Source organism: Canis lupus, chromosome 15, assembly GCF_003254725.2.
Source record: "Canis lupus dingo isolate Sandy chromosome 15, ASM325472v2, whole genome shotgun sequence".
NCBI classification, from domain to species: domain Eukaryota; kingdom Metazoa; phylum Chordata; class Mammalia; order Carnivora; family Canidae; genus Canis; species Canis lupus.
The window spans coordinates 19336587-19363672 of NC_064257.1; the positions used below are offsets into that span (position 1 = coordinate 19336587).

Below are 27086 nucleotides of genomic sequence, written 5' to 3' on the forward strand. Positions count from 1 at the left end.
AAAAAATCATTGAATTTGTAAATGGAAATATGTATTTAAGAGAACGGATTAAAAGCAGCAGCTTCATACACTTCTGAATACTTGGTATAAATGTAGCAGTGATTGGGGTGTTACAGAGAACTGCTAAAAGTAGAGGACACTGTCCTTCTCTACAGCTAGATGCACAATATTACTTGCATTTATAAACCTTTAAAATAAAATGTGAATAGTGAAAATTCACATTAGAAATAAATAATTTTCAAACTTTTTATTACTACTGTGTGGCTATGCACCAAATACAACAGTCACCAACCACATGAATTATTTTTACAAGCAATTAAGGGACAGGAGAAAATAATAGTATGCACCTCATAACCTTTCTGAAACTAACTTTTTCTTTTTTAAAGATTTTATTTATTTATTCATGAGAGACACAGAGAGAGAGAGGCAGAGACACAGGCAGAGGGAGAAGCAGGATCCATGCAGAGAGCCCGACGTGGGACTTGATCCCGGGTCTCCAGGATCACACCCTTGGCTGAAGGTGGCACCAAACCACTGAGCCACCCGGGCTGCCCTGAAACTAACTTTTAACTACAGAAATGAAAATAAGTTTACAGTGCACAAAGTCGTATTTCTCATTACATATTCAGTGGTGCACAGATTGTGAAAAAAATACATCTAGGCTTTTCTACATAAAACAGAAACAAATAGGGGACATATAAAAGTAAAAGTTAATTTGATTTATATGCTTGAGAAAAAAATCAAGACTTATTCTTTGCTTTAGAAATTATTACTTTAAATGAAGGGAAAACTATATATCGTTATTAAAATAGGATGATATCTGAAGGCCCCATCCAAATCTCAGATTAAATGATTCTATGAACTAAATACAAAAAGGCGCAGACAAATGAAGAGAAGTGACAAAAGATACAGAAAAGTAAAACAGAGCTGTAACGGAACACCCTCCTGTGTATACATGAACTGACACTGAGCTGAGACCGGAACCTGTAAGGGCAAGGCTCACACTTGCTCAGATCCTGGCTTCCCCCGTGTGGAAGGGCTTCTTCCTCAGAACCGGTCCGTAACGTCCAGTATTTGTGTCTGAATGCCTGCTAGCCTCTCAGTGTACTTCTTCCCAAGACTTTCCAAGTTTTGATGTTTTCCTAACTAGACCGAATGGATTTGCGAATCAGTGGTCACATCCTTCTTCACTTTATGGCTTGAGTTGGATTAAAAGTTTGGTTAATAAAAAGCCTCCAATTTTATACTTCTTCTTCTGAATCTTGATCATAAATTTCCTGAGGCTGTCTCTTAATATTGATGACCAAATCAATGGTTAAAATTTTTGTTAAACACTGAAGAACTGAAGTTAGTAATTGGTATTTACCAGCTACTGATTCCAAACCTGTCTGGCTGCTTACCATGGGTTGATGGGTTTGCAGTGCATGGAGAGTTCTTACATATATTTGTGGAAAGCTGCAATTTCCCTTCTTAGACTTATACAGGATTTTAGGAACGCCTAAAAGAGCATTAGCTATTATCATGCTAACCATGGTTTCTTCTGACTGCTGACATTTTTTGGCATAGTGGAGAAGATAGTAGTGTAACAAGATCTCAAAATTACCACCCACTGGCAAAACACAACCTGCTGGTATAGTGGAGAAGCAGTGACCCTGGGCAGCACAGATCTCCAGGGTCTTCTCTCTCACTGGCAACAGGTTTCCCTTCCCAGGAATTTTTGTGATTTGTAAATTTTCGTAAGAAATTTCTCTTCTAGTGTTTTCTGTTGAATTAGCAGAATTGCTCTCAATAAATGGCTCATTGTCACCATTTATCCTGGTTTTGGTTGGAGAGAAACACCTCAGTGTTTCATCCGTTTGGTAGGTACCTGTTGGTGTCACTTTTGGTGCTGAACATGGAATAATACACGTTTCTAATTCTACACTTGGAACTACCAAATCTGAATATGTTTGAGTTTTTGCTGGTTTACTTTTGTTTCTTAACACTGTGTCCTGACGTGGCCTCTGTATTGAGCCATTAACAACTTCTGGCAATGGATCACTTTCATTATAAACAAGAGGACTTGATGTATGATTTTGATCACTGGTCTGTATCAGGTAATTTAGATCAAGGTCTTTAAGTAACTGTCGAAGCATCTTAAATGCTCCATGTAAGGCATCTCTGTGCTGTTCCACGAGACCCTGCACTGGTCCACAAAGTACTACACAGTGTGGTATAAACGAAGAGGTGCTAATCACACCAAGGTGAACATACCTTTTGGATCTAAAGGTAAGAGGCTTACAGAATTTCACCAAAACAGTGTTACAGATTTCATCCTGTGAAGAGGCATGTGGCAGTGCCAAGGGAGAGAGACCAGTGATCCTCCGGATGAGAGAGACTTCTTCAGGGGATAAACACTCCACCACCGATATGCCGGCCAGTCCCGAGTAATAAATAACTGAGTCCGGTTGCTTCACACTAGACAGGAGCAATTTTACATTCTGACTCTGTAAATGTTTCATTATTGCTTTCGTCCTTTCCATAATCCAAAACCGAGATGTCTGAAACTGTGCTTCCGAACGCAAAATAAACTCTGATCCAGAAGTCGAAAAGAGAGGCTGAACGGTCTCTGTTACTATCACTATTCTTATGTCACCATCTGCTGGACGGTATACGGAAAAGTCTCTAGGAAGCACAAGCCCGGGAGTGATCCTGGAATCCGAGACGGGGAGGCCGGTGACACCAACACTCAGCTCTACAAAATAGTCATCCACCAGGTCCAACACTTCTTCGGACCCACGTTCACGGGCCATACATTTGAAAAAGTAGTCGCACGTCAACCGTGACATAAAGTCACGATTATTTCTCCCCACTCTCCCACCAAAGTACGCTGCTAAGAGCGACTCTAGAGAGCTCCTACACAACGTTCTCTCTTTAGTGGAGGAAGAAAAGATGGACCCAAAGTGCCTGCTTAGGTAATGGTCCACAATATAATCTAATCGGTGTGTCTGAAACGTTAGAAGAAACTGCGAAATCAATTTCCACCGACAACAATTTTTCCAATGTCTTCTATGGGTCTGCATGTGTTTGGAGGCCAAAGAATCCTGTTCTCCGTCCGTCATTGCGTGAAGTCCTCGAAGTAAATGACAAAGGAAGACAACGAACGTCTTAGCACCATCTCCTGTTTTTCTTAGATGACTGGAAACATAGGCCACCACCAACCTGGACAGAAAAAGAAATAAAGCAACTCAGATTTTCAGAGGGCGGCTTTCTCACGCACCAGTCGAGTGGAAACCAAGGTTTCACAACTAAAGTCGTAAATGGTGCCTTTAGTTTTCCTGTTTTTCAAGTTACTTTGTTCTATTTCGAGATTCTGGGGTTGGGTGGAGCGAGGAGGGGAAAATGAGCGTTGTTGGGTGTTTGATGAGATCTGATGCTCAAGGGCTCCCCTTGGCCCCGCGGGTTAGCACCGCCTTCGGACCAGGGCGTGACCCCGGGGTCCTGGGATCGAGTCCCGCGTCGGGCTCCCTGCAGGGAGCCTGCTGCTCCCTCTGCCTGTATCTCTGCTTCTCTCTGTGCCTCATGAATAAATAAAATTAAAAAAAAAAAAAAAGGAAAAGTGACCACCTATCCCCTTCTATTAAAAAAAAAAAAAAAAAAAAAAAGACGTGATGCCCAGAAGAAAGTCCCATTGGAAGCGCGCTGGAGTCTCGCGCGAGGACGGCCGCGGCTGCGCGCTGCGGCAGGAGGGTACCTGGCTGCGGGGTGCTCTAGGTGTAGCGCCCCCAGGAGGCGGCCTCCGTCCCGGCTCAGCAGCACCTCGCCGGTGGGCTTCGTACACAGAACCTGCCGCCCCTCGGGCCCCAAGCAGCGGCTCACGATGGTCTCCAAGGCCTCCGCCACCTGCAGCGCCGCCTCCACAGAGCCCGTGGCGGCCATCGCGCGCAGGGCCGGCGGCAGGAGGCACCCCCCGGAAGGAGGCGGGCCGGGCGGCGGAAGGGGCGGGGCGGGCGGCGGAAGCTGGGAGGTCAGGGCTTCCGGGAAGCTGTTCCCGGGGCTGAGACGTCCTTCCTCCCGCGGACGGCACGGGCCCGGAGGCCGCAGCCCTGGCTTGCGCGGCCCCCCGCGCGACATCCGCGCGGTGACGTCACGTACACGTAGACCAGGGCGGCCGCGCGCGGGGCGGCAGGGCGCGTGGGGCGTGGTGACGTCACGTGCACGTAGACCAGGGCGGCCGCGCGCGGTGCGGCAGGGCGCGTCTGCAGGGCGCGTGTGGCGTGGCGCGCGGGGTGCGCTGGGCCCCGCGGCGGACGTCCCCCGTCGTGCTCCTCAGACGGTGCGGTGCTGGAGCAGCGGCGGGGACGGCACCCGGGAGCCTGCGCCCGCCTTGGCGACGCCACGTCCCTCGAGGAGGGTCCACTGGGGCTGAGCAGCTACAGGTTGCTCGTCTTCGCGTCCGCGCAGGGCAGGCGGCGGCGGATGGAGCCCCGGGAGCGCCCCCCGAGGACGCCGGGCACGCCGCGCGTCAGGGGCTGTGCGAGCCCGTCCCGGTCCCCGTCCCGGTCCCCGTCCCGGTCCCCGTCCCCGGCCGGCGCGGCTCCCACGGAAACAGAGACCAGGACGCAGCCGCCACATGCCAGATTCAAAGTCATTAGATCGCAGGTCGCTCTTTTTAAGAATTTTATTCAGAATGCCTACCTGTAGAAGTTAGCATTATCTTACAGATTACAAAAATTCAATTCTTTTGCGTCTGCAAACATTCATAATAGGTGAGGAATAACAGACTAGAAACGTGGAGCGTCACAAAACCGTCGCCTGGGACTCGCCGTGCCCCGCGCGCCTCCGGGAAGGGGCGTGACCGGGTCGTACTCACACTGCGGGGAACGCACTTCTAGGACACAAACCTGACCAGCGGTAGAGTGTTTGAATTTATAAACGGCCGTTAAGCAGGACATTTAACTCAGATGTATATTGAAGCATGCTAAAAAGTGAAAAAAGTTTTCGGCTTAAGTTCTGTGGCTCATCAGTTCCCAATGTTTCATGGTATTTTTAAAATAAATTTCAGTGTTGTAATACTAAAATAATTTTACATGATAAATGCAAAACGATAAAATTTTCTGAACATTTTAGAAAGTATATTCACATTCATTTTGTCACGGGTTTCTTGTGGATCTTCTAAATATGTTAATCATATTAAGGAGACACTGGTCCTAGACAATTTTAACAGTCCATCTTCAATTAAAAACTGTAACAAAACAAACAGTATGTTAAAACGTAACAAAAAGTAACTTAAATATACTAAATTCACACACAGTAAACAAAGTGAAACCAAATTACATAATAGTGGCAGGTTATACATTTTAAAGAATTTATCAATATAGTCAAATGACGCAGAAGTTGAAATGTAAACTTAGTGATTTGTGTGGTGTTACTCCTTGTTCAAATTGGAAAATTTGGTATAAATGCTAGTATTAGTATTTTATTTCTGTACATTTAACATAATTCAAAATAATCTACAGCATCATGTATGGCTCATCAATATTGCCATCATCACTGTATATCAACCAAAAAAAACCCAAAAATATATTCATTACCCATTACAAATGCTAGACACTGGAAAAAACGAAATTCTTTACATTTGTTTTCTTAAATATTCTAAGATATTCTTCAAAAAGTTAAAACTGCCTTCTACAGAATTTTATGTGTATATGGCACAAGTGGACACCCAAAACAGTGTGAATTCCATCAAAAAGGCACTGTTTACAATACTCAGAATAATCTGACAAGTCTACTTCAATGATGTCTGAGAGTGAATATATCTGAAATAGTTAAATAGACAAACCCTTATAAAAGTACAGCATTACTGTTTAAATATACTATAGCTATATAAAAGGAAATAAAAATGATACAGAGAAATGACCCTTTATGACAAGTAAGCCTATAAACACTTTGAATCATATTGTAGAGTTCTGTAACACAAAAATAACAAAAGTATTTTCTTAAAGGCACAAAAGCGTGAATACTAAATGAGTGTTCCATTTTACAAGGCCAACTTCTTCAATGGAATGGTGACAAAGATTACACTGTACCTTTATAAGTGATACAAAAAAGTACTAACATGAAATACAAGTAAAGCATCTATTGCTGAGACTTACTTGTTTCACATACCCCATTTATGGTCTATTCCTGGGCCAGCTACACCTCACTAAGTGGTGGATGACTGAAGGCATAGTACATTTAATAACTAAACAAATGCATATAAATTTTCATGTGAAAAAATAAAATTTTTGATCAAATGAAAAAAAGTGGTCATAAGATCTTAAATCCTAGAAACCATCATGAGGCTCTCAGACAACTGGGAACTGTTAATCACAATTTTTATGAATCCATGTTTGAAGGAATATTAATCTCAGGTAGAGAACATTCAAAGTCAATTATATATATGGCTACATACAAAGTTAATTATGTGTTTTAAAGGATTCACATGCTAAGCCCAGCACAAGCACTGATCTAAAACTAAGCCACCGATTCCTGAGTTTTGTGTTCAGTTCACAGAAAGGAACTCATACAACCAAAAGCATAAGAAGACTATTAGATTAGATCTATGCTTTCAGTGTATAAGAAACAGTCATGAGTAACCCTGCTCTTTTTCATGAAATAGTTTTTGACTCCTTGAGTAAAGAACCCAAAACATCTGTCTTAAAAAGAAAAAAAAGTAACTACCTTTCCAGTCTTAGAAGATACCTATACAAATAAAACACTATTTAGACCAAATGAAAATAACACACAAGTGGGTAAGACTAAAACCCCAAAGGGGGGTTACCAACAAAAAATTTTAAGTTTTCCAGGTTCAATGATGAAATGATTTTTGTGATCAGCCAATAAACTTATTTATATATGATATAAATACTAATTTAAACAATAAAAAGGATCAAATTGTACAATATTTACAAAATAATATCAATGAGTAGGCAGTTGAGCATATAACATTGGTAACAGAAAGTGAGTACAAAAATTATACTGACAAGTCTGAAATACAAACAGATCCCACCTGTTCTGTGTAGTCCTAGTATACCTATACTTAAAAGGCTTAAGTACATCTTACTTCTATTTCAATTAAAAAAAAGTTTTCACATGTACATATGGAATTGAGCATTATTTTGCCAAAATTACATGGGATATAGCTCTTCATAAAACCTAAGGTTACTTAAAATAGGTATACTGATTAGGGGAAAAAAGCCAGCTCTTTTTTTCTTTTTATCACTTTTGATTTTTTAAATTTAGCAATCGTTCCTTGATTTTATATTTATCATGGCATAAATAGTTGATTGTAATCTTACTAGGGTCTCACAGCCTCTTCTTACTCAAAGGCAAAAGTAGCCAGAATAATTATTCTGACTTTTATTTTCATTAATAACCATTTTGAAATCTTTACTTTCAGGATTCTGAGATATATCTTCCTAAGCTTAACTACATTTGCAAAAATTGCTTCTGAGGACTGTAAATATTTATGACAAAAGTAAAAATATTAACCCCCTCTCAAAAAATTAGAAAAAGTTTGCCCGAGCCTGAATAAAAAAATCGTGAAAAATCGTGGTTTTATTATAGAATGAAGTTGCTCAGAACAGAGAAGGCAAATAAGGAACTAAACTTCAGACCTTGATGCTCTTCTTAGATGCTCAACTTATTGCACATTTAAAGAAATCAATTGTAATGTATACATAAATGGTACCACACTAAGTGTCTTTTCTTATTGCCTTTCTCTTATTTGGCTTTTGAAATATAATATTGGTTATAATTTTTTTTTCTACTCTACTTATTCACTGAACACACTAGGGCCTAAACAAAAGCTAAATTTTTCATAATGAAAAAAACCCCAGAAATTATCAGAATTTCATATGCCCTACAAACATCTCTAAAATTTGGCCTAGTGATTGGACCAATGGAGTTACAAAAAACAGAAATAAGAAAAAAGGACAGCAATAAATTTTGACCACACTCTTTTAACCAAGTGCTTGAGGTGGTATATTATATAGGTATAAGAAAGATATAATCAATAGGTCCAAATAGCTGCATACCAGTTTTTTATGTTGATATACATACACACACATTTATACCTGTAGCTATAAATATTAAATTCTAGGGGTTAAAAAAATCATGTGTAAACTTTGAAAAAAGCAATTTGCCATCTTGTCTCTCTCAGTATATCAATTTTGCCTACACTTTTTTTTTTTTTTTTTTTTGCTGTTTCTAAGAAGACAATTGAACTGGGTGCTTTGGAAATGATTTTTAAACAGGACAGTGTTTTGAACTATTTATGTCTATTTTGCAATCATTCCCATTCCGTAATTCCTTATTGATAAAAGTCTTGTGCCTGTTTTATGAAGAAAATAGATTGCTATATAGATTTCCTAAGATTGACAATATTTGTTATGAATGCTATATCTCAGAACATACTATAGAATACAAAGACTACTTTCAGGTATACATAAGACACAATTATGTGTACATGTGGATTTATCATATTCACATGTAAACACATTGTCACAAAAGCTAGAAATGTTCTGGCACTTAACACATAGCTCACTTTAATAACCAATAGTTCTTATATCAGGTTAAGAATAAAAGGTATGAAAGGTCAACACCACTACATTTATCTCTAAGATTTTTGTTTCAGAAATATTGTGACATTTTAATAAAGACCAAAGCCACTTGAACATTGGTCCCAGGCCAAATCTGATTATTCCAGTTCATTAATTCAACTGTAAGGAACTTCTACTTAAACATGAAGTTTATTATGACTTGAAGCAAAATCAGGAGGAAAATGATGAAGTAGTCTTTTTGTTGCAGAAAATAATCCGTGGCAGGTGCGCTTGAAACTAAATGATTTCGAAGAGCCATAATATTTCTACAAAATAAGAAACAATAAATTTTATAATTATTTGTCAAAATGTTGACATAAAACTCACAATTTGATATATGAGATTTATTAGTAAGTCTTAGGTAACAGAACACTGAAGTAACTAGTTCAATTAATTACAACTACCTTAACAGGAAGCTGATTATCCTACGTAAAGCCATTATTAGGTCTTGTCTAAAGCTACATTCCACATTGTACCAATTATTCAATGTTGTACATCAAACATAATCATTAAAGTTTGATGATGTAAAAATATAATCACCTTTCTCTGTTATCACAGTGGATTTATTTTTTATCTATCTATCTATCTATCTATCTATCTATCTATCTATCATCTATTTATTATTTCAGGAGAGACACGGAGAGAGAGAGGCAGAGACACAGGCAGAGGAAGAAGCAGGCTCCATGCAGGGAGCCCGACGTGGGACTCAATCCCTGGACCCAGGATCACACCCTGGGCTGAAGGTGGTGCTAAACTGCTGAGCTACCAGAGCTGCCCAATAACAGTGTTTTTTTTTTTTTTTAATTTTTATTTATTATTTATGATAGTCACAGACACACAGAGAGAGAGGCAGAGACACAGGCAGAGGGAGAAGCAGGCTCCATGCACCGGGAGCCCGATGTGGGATTTGATCCCGGGTCTCCAGGATCGCGCCCTGGGCCAAAGGCAGGCGCCAAACCGCTGCGCCACCCAGAGATCCCCAATAACAGTGGTTTTAAAACAAAAACTATGCTCTTCAGTTGGCCTATTAAAGTTCTTTTATATTTACTTAAGGAAAGATAGAAACAAGTTGGAGAAAAATCCTAAATTCCCCAGGAAAAAGTAATACAACAGATTTCGTGACATTCCTAACTTGAAAAATGCTATATAGGCACTTCATATGCTGACAGACTTTGTCAAAGTCAAATTATAGGGGAGAAAGACAAAAATAAAATGTTAATTTAGTCATGAAATGAGCTTACATTATCCTCATGCTATCCTAAATGCTTTTGGCTAAAAAAAAAAAAGGTTAGTGAAGACATCCCACCCTGCCACTGCCCCAACTTCTTCTAGTAAAGTGTGTTACCAGCATAGAGAGAGAGGAAGCAAGCGAATAAGCAGGTTCATTAATTAATAAATATAATTAAACTAGGAAATGAGAATTTTATAAGGGCTGATGACACCAAGAAGCAGAAGACATGCCCCCTCCTCTAAAGGGAGTTCATGGGCCAGTGGGGGCGGCAGGGGTGTGGTAAACAGATACACACAATAACAACTCTGTAGTCTACCAAACACTCAAAAGCAGTATGTATAGAGAACTGTACAAGGAAAGTGGAGAAGAGATAATAACTCCACAGGACAGGGTGAATAATTAGAAATGCTACAAAAAGGGTGGCATCTGAATTATATTCTGAAGGATAAACAGGGATTTTCTTAATGGGCAGGGTGGGAGGAAGAGCAATTCAGTGTTGGCAAAGCTCCAAAGATGACACAGCACACTGTATTCTGGAGATGTGAGGAGTTTCACAGAACTAGAGCATGGGATAGGTGCAGGGATGAGGCTGTAAATGAAAACAGCAACTAGATATAAGCTATAAGATCACTAAAAACAGAGAAAAATCTTTTCTTTTTTTTTTTTAATTCTCTGATATAGCAATGGGAGTCAACCAATCTGCACTCATGCTAGCTTAGCAATGGAGCAGGATGGATCAGAACCTTTTCCCCTACAAGGAGCCTTCCTGGGTGTTAATGGCCTTGTGTTGCTGGATGATGGGGAGGTGTGTGTGAAGGTCTGGGACTACAAAAAGAGCACTCAAGGATCTCATGCTATGTAACCATTGCTATGATGTATTTCAGTATTTCTACAACTGATGCACTCCAATTAAACATTAGCCATATACAAAGGGACTACAGAAGCCTTTGTTAACCAATTCTCTCAGAAACTACCCCATTTCCACACCCAACCCTGCTACATTTCTAGTATGTTACAGCAGTAAGATGAAGAGCTTCCAATTTTACCCTCACAGATGAGAAAAAACCACCACTCTGCCCCTATATTTTAGTGGTGAAGGAATTTCGTAAGTTTTAGTCATCAGGCAACAGAAGCCAAGGTTCTATTATAGCCCAACAATGTTATAAAACTGTAAAGTTTGCATATAATTTCCTACCTAACAGGATTCTTAACTATCTCTCTACACTTAAATGAACAGCCACTGTCCATGTATATTACCTTTTAATTTCTTCCTGTGTTTGTTTTATAGATTCAATGGAATTTTGAATGTCTCCCAGTTCTATCCCTTTCTTTCTTCTTGTATTTGGTTTCACTGATTGAGCTGAAAAGACATTTGGAATGAAGTTGGTAAAAATAGAGAACATACTTAATTATAAACAATTTACATTTCAGCTTAATGATTCTTGTGTAATAAAAATCTTCCTAGGCATTACTTTTATGGCTTAGAGTAATGTAATACTAATACTCTGTATTTTTAAAATCCCAATCATATCACTTCCAAATTAGAACATTACAGATATATTTAAAGTAACCACAAATTAGTTAAATTTTGGATGGTATCAGTTTTTAAAAACTCATCAAAATAGACAAAAATACTTTTTTTTAAAGATTTTATTTATTTATTCATGACAGACAGAGAGAGAGAGAGAGAGAGAGAGAGGCAGAGACACAGGCAGAGAGAGAAGCAGGCTCCATGCAGGGAGCTGGATGTGGGGCTTGATCCTGGGACTCCAGGATCACACCCTGGGCCAAAGGCAGGCGCTCAACCGCTGAGCCACCCAGGTGTCCCGACAAAAATAATTTATTAAAAACATATATTAATTTGGGGGAAGGCATTACTCTCTCTCTCTTTTTTTTTTTTGCATTACTCTTCTCTTGTCTATTTGCCTACATCTGAGGGAGTCAGCTTTTTGAGTCCCCCTTTCATGTTTTATTGATAATGTTATCTTTCCCTAGTCACCTAAAATTTAAATATTTTTGGTTGGTTCTGCAATCTTTTCTATAAATTTTTACTGTCAACCCGTACATCGTATTTTTTTCCCCTTCAAATCTCTCATAGCCATTCCTTCCTTTTTGTTTCTGTTCATATATTAACTTCTCTCCAGGTCTCAGCTTTGTCATTTGTAAAACAGGAATTATAATAACACTACTCAGACTTCACATGATTGTAGTACATTGTGTTAAACATCTTGCTTGACACGAGTTAAGTACCCAATGAATGTCAGCTGGTAAATTACAGGTGAACAGTGGAGTGGGTAAGAGTGCATTAAGGAACTAAAATATCTGTATATATTATATATACATACAGCCTCATGAGATATGTGACCTGGAGCAAGCTAGCTAGCCTGTGTCTCAATTTCCTTTTCTGTAAAATGGGAACAAAACAGTATAACCAATACTCCCCTCTGAAGCACACTGGTATCGTGGTGACTCCTACTTTAAACTTTTATTGATTTTTATTCCTCTTTTACACCAGTATCTTGCCCACCACCCAAATCCCTCAAGCCTAGATTGCTGTAAATCCATTATAAATCCTGATTATTCATCAAGGTTCCTCTAAGAACCTTTCTCAAACTGAATTCAGCTGTTTCTCCTTTAAACTATTATTTGGTGTCTACTCATTTCGTGGCATTTATCATTTATTCACCTCTTGCATTATCTCTGTAAAAATTTGCTCCTCAGCTTAGTACGAGCTTAGCAGAGAACTATGGCTTTAAAAACAATTTTCTCAGACTTTACCTTAATTCTTTCTTGATTCTATCTCAGTGTAATTCAAGACATTTTACACATTATCTGACTTGAACAAGAATGGCATACTAGTTAATTCAGTCCATAATTTTGATAGTTGTATTTTTACTTGTCTGTGACTTCTAAACACTATGAGAACTTATTCTAAAAAAGAAAAAAAATTTTGAAGCATGGACCTAAGTTCAAAACTCAAAAAATGCATCCTGCATGGAGTCGAGGAAACTCAATTTTTCAGAGGCTAATGAGACATAAGAGCTAGTACTACAAAGTGGTTCTTGATTTGCATATTTTCTCTTGCCTTTCCTTTGTGGCCTGGTCTTGAAACTTATCTATAATCTAAAATAACTTTTTTTGCATACCATCTCTATCCCTACCCAAACTCTCCCATCATCTTCTTGAGTTAATATGAAAAACACTTTTCCTATATTAAACATAATACCATAACATCCTTTTAAAAGTTTAGATGCTTATAGTGAATAGTATGCAGTAAATATTTTTACCTTCACTTCCAGATGAGTCCTGGATATCAGGTTCTGGGGAAGAATAGCCTTTTGCCACTTTCTTCTGTTGCCTGGTTGGCTTATGTTTCATTTTGGGGACACTAACCTGAAAAAAGCCATACTATGTGAATTTGCAGTGAATTTTGTAATTAAAGAACAATGCTGTACGACTGTCAAAACTATCTGTTCATGGATACAGCACATTGAAATAAAAACAAAGATGAAATAGTCTAATTAAAACTTAAACTATGTGATACGCTCAAATTATTAAATTGTAATAGGAAACATTAATTTGGCACAAACAACAAAAATATTTTTAAAAGCATGCAATGAAGAGTTTCTCTTCACTCCTGAGCTCTATCAACTCAGTTTCTCTGCCACAAAATAGATACTACTATTACTTTGTATATCCTTCAAGAGACATTTTCATGTACACACAAATATGAATATAGACCCATTCCCCTCACATTTCTTACTGCACCAGTCAGTATCTCTAGTTCAATGTTAAGTAACAGTGCTTTCTTTCAATCATATCTATCTTGTTCTCATTGAACGATGTTGGGTTTCCCATAAAATCTCTACTTAGTTTTAATAATATCTGGATAATGTAGAAAGCATCGTATAAGAAACGGAAGTACTATTTTGCAGAGCAGGATTTAAATCTATACAAAGCATTTGAATGCATGCACAAGATTCAGAAGTGTATCAAATGATCAAGTAGTATAAAGTTTGTCTTAGAATAATGTACTTTAGATTCTACTCTATTAATAGGCTTGCAATTTTGGAGGTCAATCCTAAGGTTAAAAACTCAAATTCAAGAGAAGACACTGGAATCTAAAAGGTAAGGTAATTTATATGCTGAGAAAAACAGGGAAACAGTCATCATAACTCTTGGATTCTATTCATGCCTGTTTATTTTTCTTTTTTAAAAAAGATTTTATTATTATTATTTATTTATGAGAAACACAAAGGGAGAGAGAGAGGCAGAGACACAGGCAGAGGGAGAAGCAGGCTCCATGCAGGAAGCCCGACATGGGACTTGATCCCGGGTCTCCAGGATCACACCCTGGGCTGAAGGTGGCACTAAACCACTGAGCCACTGGGACTGCCCTCTGCTTATTTTTCTAAATAGGAATTATTCACCAATAACTTCCTCTTTTGCAAAATCTTATTCAAAAGACTGTAATTAAAATTTCTATAATTTTATTATAGAAAATAAACAATGAGCTGGTAGGTTCTAGATTCGGTCTACACAATGCCCTCCTACTTCAAGTGATAGAGATTGAACATTAAAACTTTAGAATCCAAATCCACATTCTCAGAATAGGCTCAAATTGGAGACTGATGAAGACTGGTGAGAAGTATTTAAAATGACAATCTACCTCTTCGTAAACTCTACCTTTAAGAGAAAATACAGATGCCATATGTGTCTCTATCATGTTAGTACTGTTAAAGGAAGAAACAAAAATTTTAAATGTTTTACTCTTTTTTTTTTTTTTTTTAAGAGATTGAGAGAAGGAGATTTGGGGAGAGGGAAAGAGAGAGAAAGTGAGAGCAAGTGAGTGAGCAATCTTAAGCAGGTTCCATGCCCAGTGCGGAGCCAGACACGGGGCTCAATTTTTTTTTTTTTTGTATATTTTTTTATTGGAGTTCGATTTGCCAGCATACAGCATAACACCCAGTGCTCAACCCATCAAGTGCCCCCCTCAGTGCCCATCACCCAGTCCCCCCGTCTCCCCCGCCCACCTCCCCTTCCACCACCCCTTGTTCATTCCCCAGAGTTAGGTGTTTCTCATGTTCTGTCTCCCTCTCTGATATTTCCCACTCACTTTCTTTCCTTTCCCCTTTATTCCCTTACACTATTTTTTTTATATATAAGATTTATATATGAATCTTATCAGGACCTGAGTTGAAATCAAGAGTCAGATGCTTAAATGACTGAGCCACCCAGGTGCTCCTAAAATGTTCTACAATTTCTAAATAGGGATAACATGTGTGTATACAGATATATATATATGTTGCCATCTTAGCCATTTTTAAGTGTACAATCAAGTTGTATTAAGTAGATTCACAATATTGTCCAAATGTCACAGCTACTTGTGAAACATTTTTGGGAGAGAGACTGTAAGCAATGACTTCCCATTCGCTCTTCCCTTCAGTCCCTAGTAACATCTTTTTGACTTTAGTTATCCTATTTTTGAGCTCCAGAATTTGTTTGGTTTCTTGGTATAATTTCTCTTTATTGATATTCTAATTTTGTTTATATATCTTTTTCTTGGTTTCCTTTGGTTCTTTGTTCCTGTTTAACTCTGTGGGCACATCTGAGACAATCTGTTTGCTAAGTCTGGTGTCTGGATTTCATCAGGGATGGTTTCTGTCTACTTTGTTCCTTTTACTGGGTCATGCTTTCAAGCTTATTTTTATGCCTTGTAATTCTTTATGGAAAACTGGACATCTGATTGTTATAATGAAGTAATTCAGGATATTAGATTCTCCACCTTCCCCTGGGCTTGTGGTCTTCTGGACTGATGAAAGCCATAGTACTCCATTTGTTCAGTGAAGTCCCTAAATATTGTTTTTACAAAGAATGTACGCCTTGTTCATGGTTATTGAAATCTGTTTCTTAGCTTGCGTTCAGCGAGCATTCTGACAGAAGCTTCCTTGAACACCAATAGCTAAAAAAAAAACAAAAGACAAGAACAAAAAATACTCTCCCAGTCTTATTAGACTGGCTCTGTAGCAGCCCTCTTTCAACACTAAGCCAGGCTTGCACAGGTCTTTTCTGAGCATAAGCATTTTGCCTTGGACATTTCCATGGTTTTCTAAAATCTCTAATTCCCTAGTTTCCCAAAGAATCTCTCCCCAGCTTTTGTTTCAGGCCTTACATAGTTTACCGTATTGTTTCAATGGTAATCTTTTGCCCCAGGAATATGAAGGTTGTATGGTTCACAGGACTTCCAAGCAATGCCTTGCAGCCTTTCTGGTTGAGCTATGAGTTAGCAAAAACAGAGATGCTTGCCCTGCAAGAATCCTTTAGATAGCCACCCCACCCCCCAGCCCCCACTCCTAGAGGTCACAATAGACATACACAATTGGTGAATAAGGTCCGCTATGCTCCCCTCTGGAACCAGGGCTCACATTGGGACTGTGGGGACCCTTAAAAACTACTAGAGCACCAATGATGAGTTGGGACAAGGGCAAGTAAAAATACTATAAAGCTTTCCTATGGCTTTAAAGTCACCTCCTTCTTGATTTAGCACTCTGTTGCTGCAAACCTCTATTTCCATAGTTCTGGAAAATTTGGTTCTGACACCTTTTGCTTGCTTTTTTGTTTCTTTGAAGGGATAGAGCTTGGAGCTGCATATCCTGCGATTTTGGTGCCCTCAAATTTTAAATTTTGCAGTTAAATTTTAAACAGTGGTAGCAAAAGATACTAAAGGCTTAAAAAATTTGTATGCCAGGAGTGCCAGGGTGGCACAATGGGTTAAGGGTCCAACTCTTGGTTTTGGCTCAGGTCATGATCCATAGGTTGCAGGATCAAGGCCTGAGTCAGGCACCACACTCAGCATGAAGTCTTCTTAAGATTCTCTCTCTCTCTCTCTCTCTCCTCTGTACCTTATCCCTGTTCGCTCTCTTTCTAAAAACTAAATAAATAGGGGCACCTGGGTGGCTCAGTGGTTAGGCATTTGCCTTTGGTTCAGAGTGTGATCCTGGAGTCCTGGGATCAAGTCCTGCATCAGGCTTCAACCAGGGAGCCTGATTCTCCCTCTGCCTATGTCTCTGCCTCTCTGTGTCTCTCATGAATAAATAAATAAATAAAAATCTTTAAAATAAATGAATCTTTTAAAAATATTTATATGCCTAACAGATCTTGTCATGTTTTTATTACATACCATTGGAGTGCGATGTTTCACTTTGGTCTGGATAACACCATCTTTTTCGAACTGTATCATATCATTAAGTGGGTCCCATGGTCTAGTACTGCATAAATTAAAACAAACAAACAAACAAACAAACCCATTTGATTAATAACAAAACACTCAAGTACTTTTCCAAAAATGTATTCTATAATTAGATTTTTATTAGCAATTATGAACCTAGTTATAAGATTAATATTTGTCATATCTAATCTAATTCTCAGCTTATTTTGTACACTACTCTCATGGAGTCAAATTTATGATGAATAGAACATCAAGTTTAAAATCTCATACCAATTTATATATATGGCTAATGAAAAAACTATCCAACTGTAAAAATTATAGAAATAAAGGCAAAAAGTTATGTTGGTATATTCTTTGTATATACTTACTCTGCAAACTTGTAATGCCATTCTCCTGTGAGTGGATCAAGTTCAAATAACTTGCATGTCCACTCCTCACTTTTTGTTTTCCGATCTCTGGCAGCTTGTCTTTGAGCTTCTTCTAAAACATACTTCTCTTGAGTAGCTTCTGTTTGGTCTTTGGCATTTATGGCTCGAGTTACCCGCTGCCAGAGTCTAGTAAATGTATAAAAACAGCATTAAAAAAGCAAAAGAAAATCAAATTTACATAGAATAGACTTGAATTCCCTTGAGAGAAAATGGTGTGCCCATGTGGGTTTTTGGCTTTGCAAAAAGCTTATGCTTACAGGCTTAGAAAGAGTGAGGATATAAAAAGTGGTGCCTTGAGAGATCACAGTGGAGACCAATTTTTTTCTTGCCAGTAGGGAGTTATTACCTGGGTTCCTAAACATGACAATGAATGGTACTGGACCAGAGACTAGTTAAGAATGTAATGAAGCCTCAACAATCTGTATTTTTATGCTCCCTGGATGATTTGTATCACTGTTTAAAATTTACTGGCCTCAAAGATACAATACTGTAATGCCATGCTTCTCACCGTTGGATGCAGGAATCACCAGGAACTTTTAAAATCAAAATCTTGGGGCTGGGCTCATGTATTGTTTTTAAAAATGTTTTCGAGGTGATCTTAATGTGTAGCCAATGTTGAGAACTAATGATCTAATAAGAAAAGACTGAGGTAAAATCTTTTCCCCTACTGAAGTTTGGTCTTTTATAAGACAAATAAAAATATACTATCTATATCCCACCTACCTGGGAAAACAGCATGTTGTGACTGAAAGAATACAAACTTTGGAATCAGATAGAGTTGGGTTGAATTCTTGGCTGGTGAACTAAAAGTTACTTATCCTAAAACTCATCTCATCTTTAAAATATGTTAAATTATATTCACACCTCAGAAATTGTTGTCTGCCTTGGCAAAGCTTCCCTCTTGATAGAGAGCATCGTGTGGTTACAGCTCAAACAATTTTTAGAATTGGTACATACATATTTTTCCATTTTTGACAACCTCAATTTTAAATGTATAGGAAAAGCACACAGACATGAATCCCCATGACAGAGAATGATACGCATATGAGAACATGTAGTGAACTGTATAAAGTGTATAAAGTAACTGATGGAGGGTCTTTTACACAGAAACCTTCTAACACAAAGAAATATAATAAGAATAGAACTGGGCAGTACTTACACAATATTTTTGGTTACAAAGTATAAGAGATCCAGCAAGAATTTCGTGAGTAAACAGAAACTATGGTTTTAACTACTACCCAACTAATGTAAGTCCTCTAAGAAGCCTGCATATCCTGTGACATGATTCTTATATTTTGAAAATCAAGAGTAATTATAATTAGTCCCATGATTTTTATACAAACAGAAGTTTCTTTTTTTTTTAAATAGGCCCTAGAGCAGATAAGGAAAAAATGGGAAGTTTTAGTTTAAACTGCAGAAAACCAGTATGATTTGCATGTTTTTTGACATTCACAGATTAAAAAAAAAAAGTTCCGTCACATCCCAGAAATGTTACATTATTTTGCTGAATTAAAATGTGACTGAAAAGTGGCAGAGAAAAGTGTCCATACTATTGAGGGATTTAAAAACACTCTTCAATATTCATGAAGTTAGCCAAACAGTGGTATACTTACTTCTCGGATTCAAAATCTCCCTGCTCTTCAAATTTTACAGTATGCCTTATTAATCTCCACTGCTTAATGTCTGGTGTTGGGTTCCAGAAAACCTCTGAATTATCAGTTTTTTTGTCATTAATAAAAACTTCACTATCCTATATTAAAATAAATTAAAAATTAATGTAAAGAATTGTCATTATTTAAGAGGATTATTTACTATAATATTATAATAATAATACTTTCTTCCTGATACTTTATCCCATGGTTAAACACATTTTTAAAACAAATACATCTGGCACCTTTCTAAAAGTCCCAAATCTCTTGTCATTTTATAAAATCATTATATTAAATACGTAATACTAGTCATTTAAAAAATTTGGTTAAACACACAAAAAAGTCATGAGCTTTCACAAGTTTTACTGCAAAATAAATTTCAAACAATTACTTGCAAAACCTCAACAACCATTTCTGAATTATACAGCATAGTATTTGCTAGAGCTACAATGAAATGCTATTGACTATCTATTCAATATAATTATATATATATAATAATTATATATATATATACACACACACACACCTCAAAGAGCCCTTACCATTAAAAATTTGACCACAATCTTAGAAACTTCATTTTTTAAAATAGTTTTATATTTTTCCAAATGATTTTCAGATAGAAATAAAATTTTAAAATTTAATGTAATTAAATGTAATTTTAAAAATTTAAATGTAATTTAAAATTACAGAGCATATGTGGCCTTTTGGTTGAGTCTCTAGATCCAGATCCAGTTTCATTTTCTCATCACATTTCTCATCATTTTCGCTTTTTATAATGCAGAAAATAGAAGTGTTCACAGTGAGAATGCATCTAGGCAGTACCATGATATAGCCTTCTTATTCGTTTAAGCTCCTCTTAACAAAATTCTATAAGTGAATTTGTATCAGTAGAGAAATAAATCAACACCATTGCTCTCAAATGCTACTGTGTCCTTTCCATGTTCCTCAAAAGGAAATGTAATTCTTCTGGGTGAGAGGCAGTATACTGCTCGGAATAGAAACACAACCCTGGAGAGCCAGAGAACATGGGCTGTAATTCTTGTCCCATCACTTTGAGCAAATTATTATTATTTTTAAAGATTTTATTTATTTTTTCATGAAAGAGAGAGAGAGAGAGAGAGAGAGAGGCAGAGACATAGGGAGAGGAAGAAGCAGGCTCCACATAGGGAGCCCAACGTGGGACTCGATCCCGGGTCTCCAGGATCATGCCCTGGGCTGATGGCGCTAAACCACTGAGCCACCCAGGCTGCCCTCACTTTGAGCAAATTAAACTCTGTGCCTCAGTGTTCTCCTCTGTAAAATGGAGACAGTAACAGTACCCATTTCATATAGTTATTAAGTATTAAATGAGGTAATACGAGTAACATCTTTATTATTTTTAAAATATTTTATTTATTTATTCATGAGACACAGAGAGAGAGAGAGAGAGAGAGAAAGAGAGAGGCAGAGACACAGGCAGAGGGAGAAGCAGGCTCCATGCAGGCGTGGGACTCCATCCCGGGTCTCCAGGATCACGCCCTGAGCAGAATGCAGATGCTTAACCACTAAGCCACCCAGGCGTCTCTGAGTAACATTTTTATTTTTATTTTTTTTAAAGATTTTATTCATTTATTCATGAGAGACAGAGAGAGAGAGAGAGAGAGAGAGAGGCAGAGACACAGGCAGAAGGAGAAACAGGCTCCACGTAGGGAGCCCGATGCGGGACTCAATCCCAGGTCTCCAGGAGCACGCCCTGGGCCAAAGGCAGGCACTAAACCACTGAGCCATCCAGGGACCCCCAGAGTAACATTTTTAAATAGTGCAGTACATTATAAGTGGTATATGTTAGTATTTTTATTGAAATAAAGTCTTGGAAAGATAAAGTATTACATGAAATTAAATATTGTTGATAGATCAATGCTATAATAATACTGGTTAGGCTGAAGCTTATGTTGAATGATGCTTTTAGCAGTGGAATAAGTGAACTTATAAAATGTTATTTTAATTTTTTTTCACAGAATACAGTCTTCTTGTCAAGAGAAAATACAAAAATACTTACCCAATGGCCTTCCAAAGTAGCTAGGACTTCTTTTCCCAATTTAAGTTTCCCTGATATTTGATTAACACAGTCACTACTACCTAGAAATGGCTTTTAAAAGAAAAAACATCACAGAAATATTTTGCTTTAAACTTCTATTTACACATAATATAGACAAAAAGGAATGAAAGAAGTAATGGTATAGTTTTTGAAGGCAAAGAGGATGAAATCCTGACTTAAATTTTAGTCAGAAATGTTCAACGAAAAAAACTGGAATCTGCTGCTGTGGAAAATAAAGGTAAAAACAAACGGACTGTGTGATGTCCAAATACACATACTGAGAAATATCACAAACGATGACTCATGCCCTGTGTGCTCTTCTGACTCAACCATGGTCCATCAATGTTGCAGTCTATTTAAGCTACTGCTTAAATTCAGTGGACTTGAGGGACTTAATTTACCTATTCGAATAATAGTCTTTCCTTTGAAACAAAACAGTAAAACAAAACTTAATCAAAAAATCATCCAAAAATTAAATTAGAAAGAATACACTGAGTTTCTATATATTGCCTTACTGATGTCTCTCGTCAGTGACACCCTTACAGGTGTGGAAAATTACTTAAGACATCTTTAGTCATGATTTTCAGATGTCATTATCACCATATAATCAAAAAATTTGCTAAGATTAAGGAAAAAAGGGCACTGTACCAAATACTACTTCTGATACTTTTTATAAGAACAAAGTTGATCAGCTGGATATCAAAACAGAAGAAATTTAGTAACAAATATCATACAGTTCATAGAAATATTCTTATCTGGACATATTGTATTGTCCTATACCAATAACTGCCACATGGAAAAGGTCATACATTTCCCTTTCACTTAGAGGCAGACAAAATTTTCCAAAGATGGCCATCTTCCCATTGAGAAGTGGGGTCTACATCCTTTCCTCTTAAATTTAGGTGGGCTTATAACTCTTCAACTAATCAAAAATGGTAGAAGTGATGTCATTTGACTTTTCTGCAACCAAATCATGAATAGCAATGCAGCTTCCACCTTGTTCACAAAAACACTTGTAACTGTGAGCTGCCAAATAAGAAGTCTATCTTGAAGTGGCCATGCTGAGAGGCAGCTAAGCCACATGGAAGGGCCATATGTACAGGTGCTCAGATCAGCAGTCCTAGTCTTTAAGTTGTTCCAACCCCAGCACAAGACATGTAAGTGATGAGCCTTCACATAACTCTGGTTCCAACTGTTGAGCCACTCACAACCTGCAAGTCTTACTAACTGAGGCCCCAAACATTATGTGGAAGAGATAAACTACCCCCAATATGCTCTAAGTTCCCAACTGATAGAACTACCACAGATCAGAGCAAGGTTGTTTTCAAGGCTGTGAGTTTGAGTAAATTATTAGGCAGAAATAGTAAACAATACAATTCTTAATGTATACAACTTTAGCTCTAGCTGATATATACTTTGTGGTATTTTGTAAAGAAACGCTTTAATTTACTAAGAAATTTCTATCCATTCACTTCATAGATCTCATCTTCCATAAAATACCCATAGTCTTATTAATTAAAATCAATAAACAAAAAATGATGGCTTTCTGTTGTTTTGGATCTGCCCAGGCTGCCCTCTGATGAACTCTGTGCTCTTAAATTCGTTTTTTAATGAAGGAACTAAACTGGGCTCTTTGTCCAATATTAATAGCACAGATCCTCTTTAAATTGGGTGATACCTTCTATCTGTACTAACCTTTAGTTTGAATTCAAGTATTGCACTGTATCCAGTTTTTTGACATGTAATATTGACTATTCCACCAAGCTCCAGTGTCATTGTGCCATAAAGAATTCCTAAAGGAAAAAACAAAACAATTTTGACAAAAGGTTGAAGAGAGATACTAGCTAATAACAAGCAGAACTTTTCAATCTACTCTCCTTCTAGGAGAGACCAATAATTCAAGTGTATTCTGTCCCCACCCAATAAAAATCTGAAACAGACAAAGTTGTTTCTGTAGGACTTAGATAACAGAGGATACAATTATTTGCAGATTCCATTCCATTTGTAGATCAAATTATGTGTGAATTCACATTCTCACTAAAACATGTTAGCAATCCCAAAATAAACATCCACAGCACCTTTGTAGTCTTCCATGGACATGCAAAGAGTGGTGAAAAATCTGAGTTTTCCCATGTGCAAATTGCCAGTTGAGGCTGAACAAGGTAACATGTCCTCCTGATGTCATCCCTCACTTGGTAAACAAGTGCCTTTTTTGCAGTATATGTAAGTGCCACATTTTTCACAGTTTGGTGATTTTTGTTGCTATTTTATAGTTTAAAATGACTTCTAACTGTAGTGCTAAAGGGCTGCCTAGCATTCCTAAGCACAGAAGGATATAATGTACCTTATGGAGAAAATGTGTGTTAAAGCTTGGTTCAGGCATCAGATATAGTGCTGTTGGCTGTCAGTTCAATGTTACTGTATCAATGCTATACAGTAAAGTGTTTTTAAATAGAAACAAGGTTATATATTGATTGGTTGATGAAAAGGTGACTCATAGGAAACTAATCTTGTGTTTCCCCTAGGAGCAATGGTTTAGTATTCATTAAAATGTGTTTGTGGTGACTTTACGGAACATAACTACTGCTCATCCTAAGAATCAACTGTATAAGTAAGACAAACATGTAAAAAAAACAAAACCCTCAAGAGGTTCTGTGACTTAAAGTTGAGAAAATTCATTTACTTTTGTTAAAGTTTGTGTGTGTGTGTGTGTGTACATGTACACGTGTGATCTGTTCTTGGACTAAACTGTTAAGGCAGCCTTTAATATACAAAAGCACAATGTTAACTTCCAAGTGGGGACCAGACTATGCAGTGTGTCTCATACTTATTTGGCTATGGAAGGTGTAACACAATTTGTGAGATTAAGAATTTGAGGAACACATCTTAGAAAATACACAAGGGTAGAAAACAATCATTATTTCCTATGCTCATTCACAAGAGCTATTATAATTTCTTTTTTTTTCATGCTAGAGAATACTGGCATTAGGTATCTACATAAAATATCATTTTCTTTATTCTAAATGATGTAAATATGTTAAAATATGTTTCTTATCAATTTAGTTCATGATTTCAGATATTTCACTTCATGCCTATTTTAAGAACCACACATGAAGCTCTAAGAATTATCTAGCCTGAAGTCACAAGGTGGCTACTCTTGTACTTTTTTTTTTTTAAGACTTTATTTATTCATGAGAGACACAGAAAGAGACAGGAACATAAGGCAGAGGAAGAAGCAGGCTCCTAGGGAGCCTGGGAGCCTGATGCAGGACACAATCCCAGGACCTCGGCTGGGATCATGCCCTGAGCCAAAGGTAGATGCTCAACCACGAGCCATCCAGGTGTCCCTACTCTTGTACTTCAAACAAGGTAGGTCCCATGTTACACTAGATGGGAGTTTAGTTTCAGAGTTCTCACTGGTTTGGCCTTACAGAAGATTCTTAACTTTCTCAGTTTCTACATCTGTGAAATGAGGCCACATTAAATAACTTCCATGCTTTCATGAATCAGTTCCTAAAAGAGGATAATTACCCCAAAAAGTTATTTTTAAAAAATGGGTTGGAATGGAGTAAACAGATAATGAACAAACTGAATATTGAAGCACACGCATAATAGTGCAGGTCACATTGATCTTGACTCTGCAACATCCTAGGTCTGATATCTCAGGCAAATTAACATCTGTGTGCCTCATTTTCCATATTCATGAAACAGAAACAGACACTCCACCTACTTTACAGGTCTGCTGAAGTGATTAATGAGTTTATAAATGTAAGGTACATAGAATGGTTGGGTCCCTGGTCTGTCCTAAATGACAGTATCTTTATCTGTATCCTCAATAATGGGGAAAAAGTATAATACGTTGGTTTTTAAGAAATTGCTGAGTATAAGAAAAAATTTTTAAAGGACTTAGTATAGTGAAAAGCAGTGAATTAACGTCTTAAAAAGGGTGGTGGTACAAAAAAGTTGAAAATCACTTTTAAGGATTTTGAAATAATGGCAGTTTCACCAATTTTAAATCCTGCATATTAGCTAAATGAAATTCCATTATTATAAATCAGCCTCTTCCAGCGGAAGTATGTGTCATAAAAAGTCCGTTGTGAGTGAATTAATTTGCCACAGAAACATTCAGTAGATGACAGCAATAATCTTAAATATCTATAAACCAAGGACACTTTCAAACAAAAGGTTGACTCTATCAATCACAAAACACAAGAAATTACAGCCATATACATTTACTTAAAAAGGCTTACAGAATATCTAACTCAAGTATGGAAAATACTTACCTTTACAATGAGCATATGGCATTGTCATGACATAATCTTCACCTCTATTCAAGAAAGTTAATCGTGCTTCTCCTTCTAATATTGCAGACAATGAGTTTCCTAGAATAAATATCATTTATTAAATTTCACAAAACTAATGCAACCAATTCAAAATAAACAAAATATACTTAACCAATTCAAAATAAACAAAATATACTACCATACATCTACAGTGGAACATCTTAAAAATGTCTCAATCTCAATGTGTATATCTGTTATATCCAAAACTATGGGACCCATATTCCTAGCCTTACAAAATGAGTACTTTTAAAAGGTACGGTTATGTGCTTGTTACGTTATTTTACATGAGGCTCTTAAAAATCTTAATCATGTAGAACATGCAGTAAAACACTGTTTTATGGTATGGCTTAATAACATATCTATGTTTGAATAAAAACATTATTTCTTATCTATAAGTTACACAGTTACTTTTAGTACTTAAAATTGATGAAATACTATAGATAATTTAGAAAAAAACATAAGCATAACCTATCAAAATGCAACTGATGATAAAATTCCAATGTATTTTCTTCTAGCTTTTCTCCCATGAGAATTCTTCCCTCTCATCACATTTTATTGAAGCATAATTTACCTACTGTAAGTGACCCACTTTAAGTATGTATATTGACAATCTTGGCAACTGTATACAGTCACGTAATCATCATCATCACTACCACAATGAAGATACAGAACTTTGTATTACCCCAAAAAGCTCCCCCTTGCTTCTTGGCAGTCAATCCTTTCCTCCAGCCCCAGGAAACCACTGGTCTGGTTTCTATCATGGTAGTTCTATTTGTACAGATGGCATCACAGAATAAATAGTTTGTGTTTGACTTCTTTCACTTAGCAAAGTGTTTTTCACATTCATCCATTGCTGTTGTATCAACAATTCATGCCATTGTAACAATTTAAAAAATCTAATATATGAACATAGTATATCTATTTACATGAATCTTCTTTAATTTTCCTCAGCAATGCTTTGTAGTTTTTCAGTGTCTAAGTCTTACACATCTTTTACTTTATTCCTAAACATTTTTTTCCACATATTATAATTGGAGGTGTTTTTTCAATTTCATTCTGTATAGAAATACAATGGACTTTTTGTACTTACTAAATTACTTACTAAATTCATTTATTAGTTCTAGTAGTTTTTATTTGTTCTTAAGAATTATCTGTATAGATCAGGTATGTATATGTTTTTTTTTTTTAAGATTTTATTTATCTATTCACAAGAGACACACACAGAGAGAGAGAGAGACAGAGAGGCAGAAGCATAGGCAGAGGGAGAATCAGGCTCCATGTGGAAAACCTGATGTGGGACTCGATCCTGGGACCCTGGGGTCAATGCCCTGGGCTGAAGGCAGATGCTCAACCACTAAGCCACCCAGGTGCCCCTGTATATGGTTTTTAACTTTCTCCTTTCTAATCTGTATGCTTTTTCTTTAACTTGTCTGTTGCATTGGCTGTGACTTCTAATACAATTTTGTACAAAACAGTGAGAGTGAACATTTTTGCCTTGTTCCTGATCTG

General features: G+C 37.3%; 2 protein-coding genes across 12 annotated transcripts in view; both read right to left on the minus strand.

The window, feature by feature from the left end:
* BBS10 (Bardet-Biedl syndrome 10) overlaps positions 1-4097 on the minus strand; it is a 28115-nt gene extending 24018 nt beyond the window's left edge. Inside the window, exons 1-2 of one of the 2 annotated variants that reach the window (XM_025439043.3) lie at positions 3734-4097; positions 10-3201 (exon numbers count right to left, since the gene is read on the minus strand). In XM_025439043.3, the coding sequence (XP_025294828.2) occupies positions 1242-3201; positions 3734-3918 (2145 nt within the window). In that variant the 5' untranslated portion in view covers positions 3919-4097 and the 3' untranslated portion in view covers positions 10-1241. Of the gene's footprint in view, positions 1-9; positions 3202-3733 lie in introns of those variants that run through there. The other variant, XR_007402231.1, reaches the window with a different exon arrangement.
* A 548-nt stretch (positions 4098-4645) lies between these two features.
* The window catches only part of OSBPL8 (oxysterol binding protein like 8), a 147251-nt gene continuing 124810 nt past the window's right edge, over positions 4646-27086 (minus strand). For all 10 annotated transcript variants that reach the window (XM_049094021.1, XM_025439318.3, XM_025439320.3 and 7 more), the window contains 9 exons: positions 25518-25616; positions 22930-23027; positions 21196-21285; positions 19122-19258; positions 17449-17634; positions 17033-17120; positions 13140-13245; positions 11110-11212; positions 4646-8887 (listed from right to left, as the gene is read on the minus strand). In XM_049094021.1, the coding sequence (XP_048949978.1) occupies positions 8755-8887; positions 11110-11212; positions 13140-13245; positions 17033-17120; positions 17449-17634; positions 19122-19258; positions 21196-21285; positions 22930-23027; positions 25518-25616 (1040 nt within the window). In that variant the 3' untranslated portion in view covers positions 4646-8754. The remainder of the gene's footprint in view (positions 8888-11109; positions 11213-13139; positions 13246-17032; positions 17121-17448; positions 17635-19121; positions 19259-21195; positions 21286-22929; positions 23028-25517; positions 25617-27086) is intronic.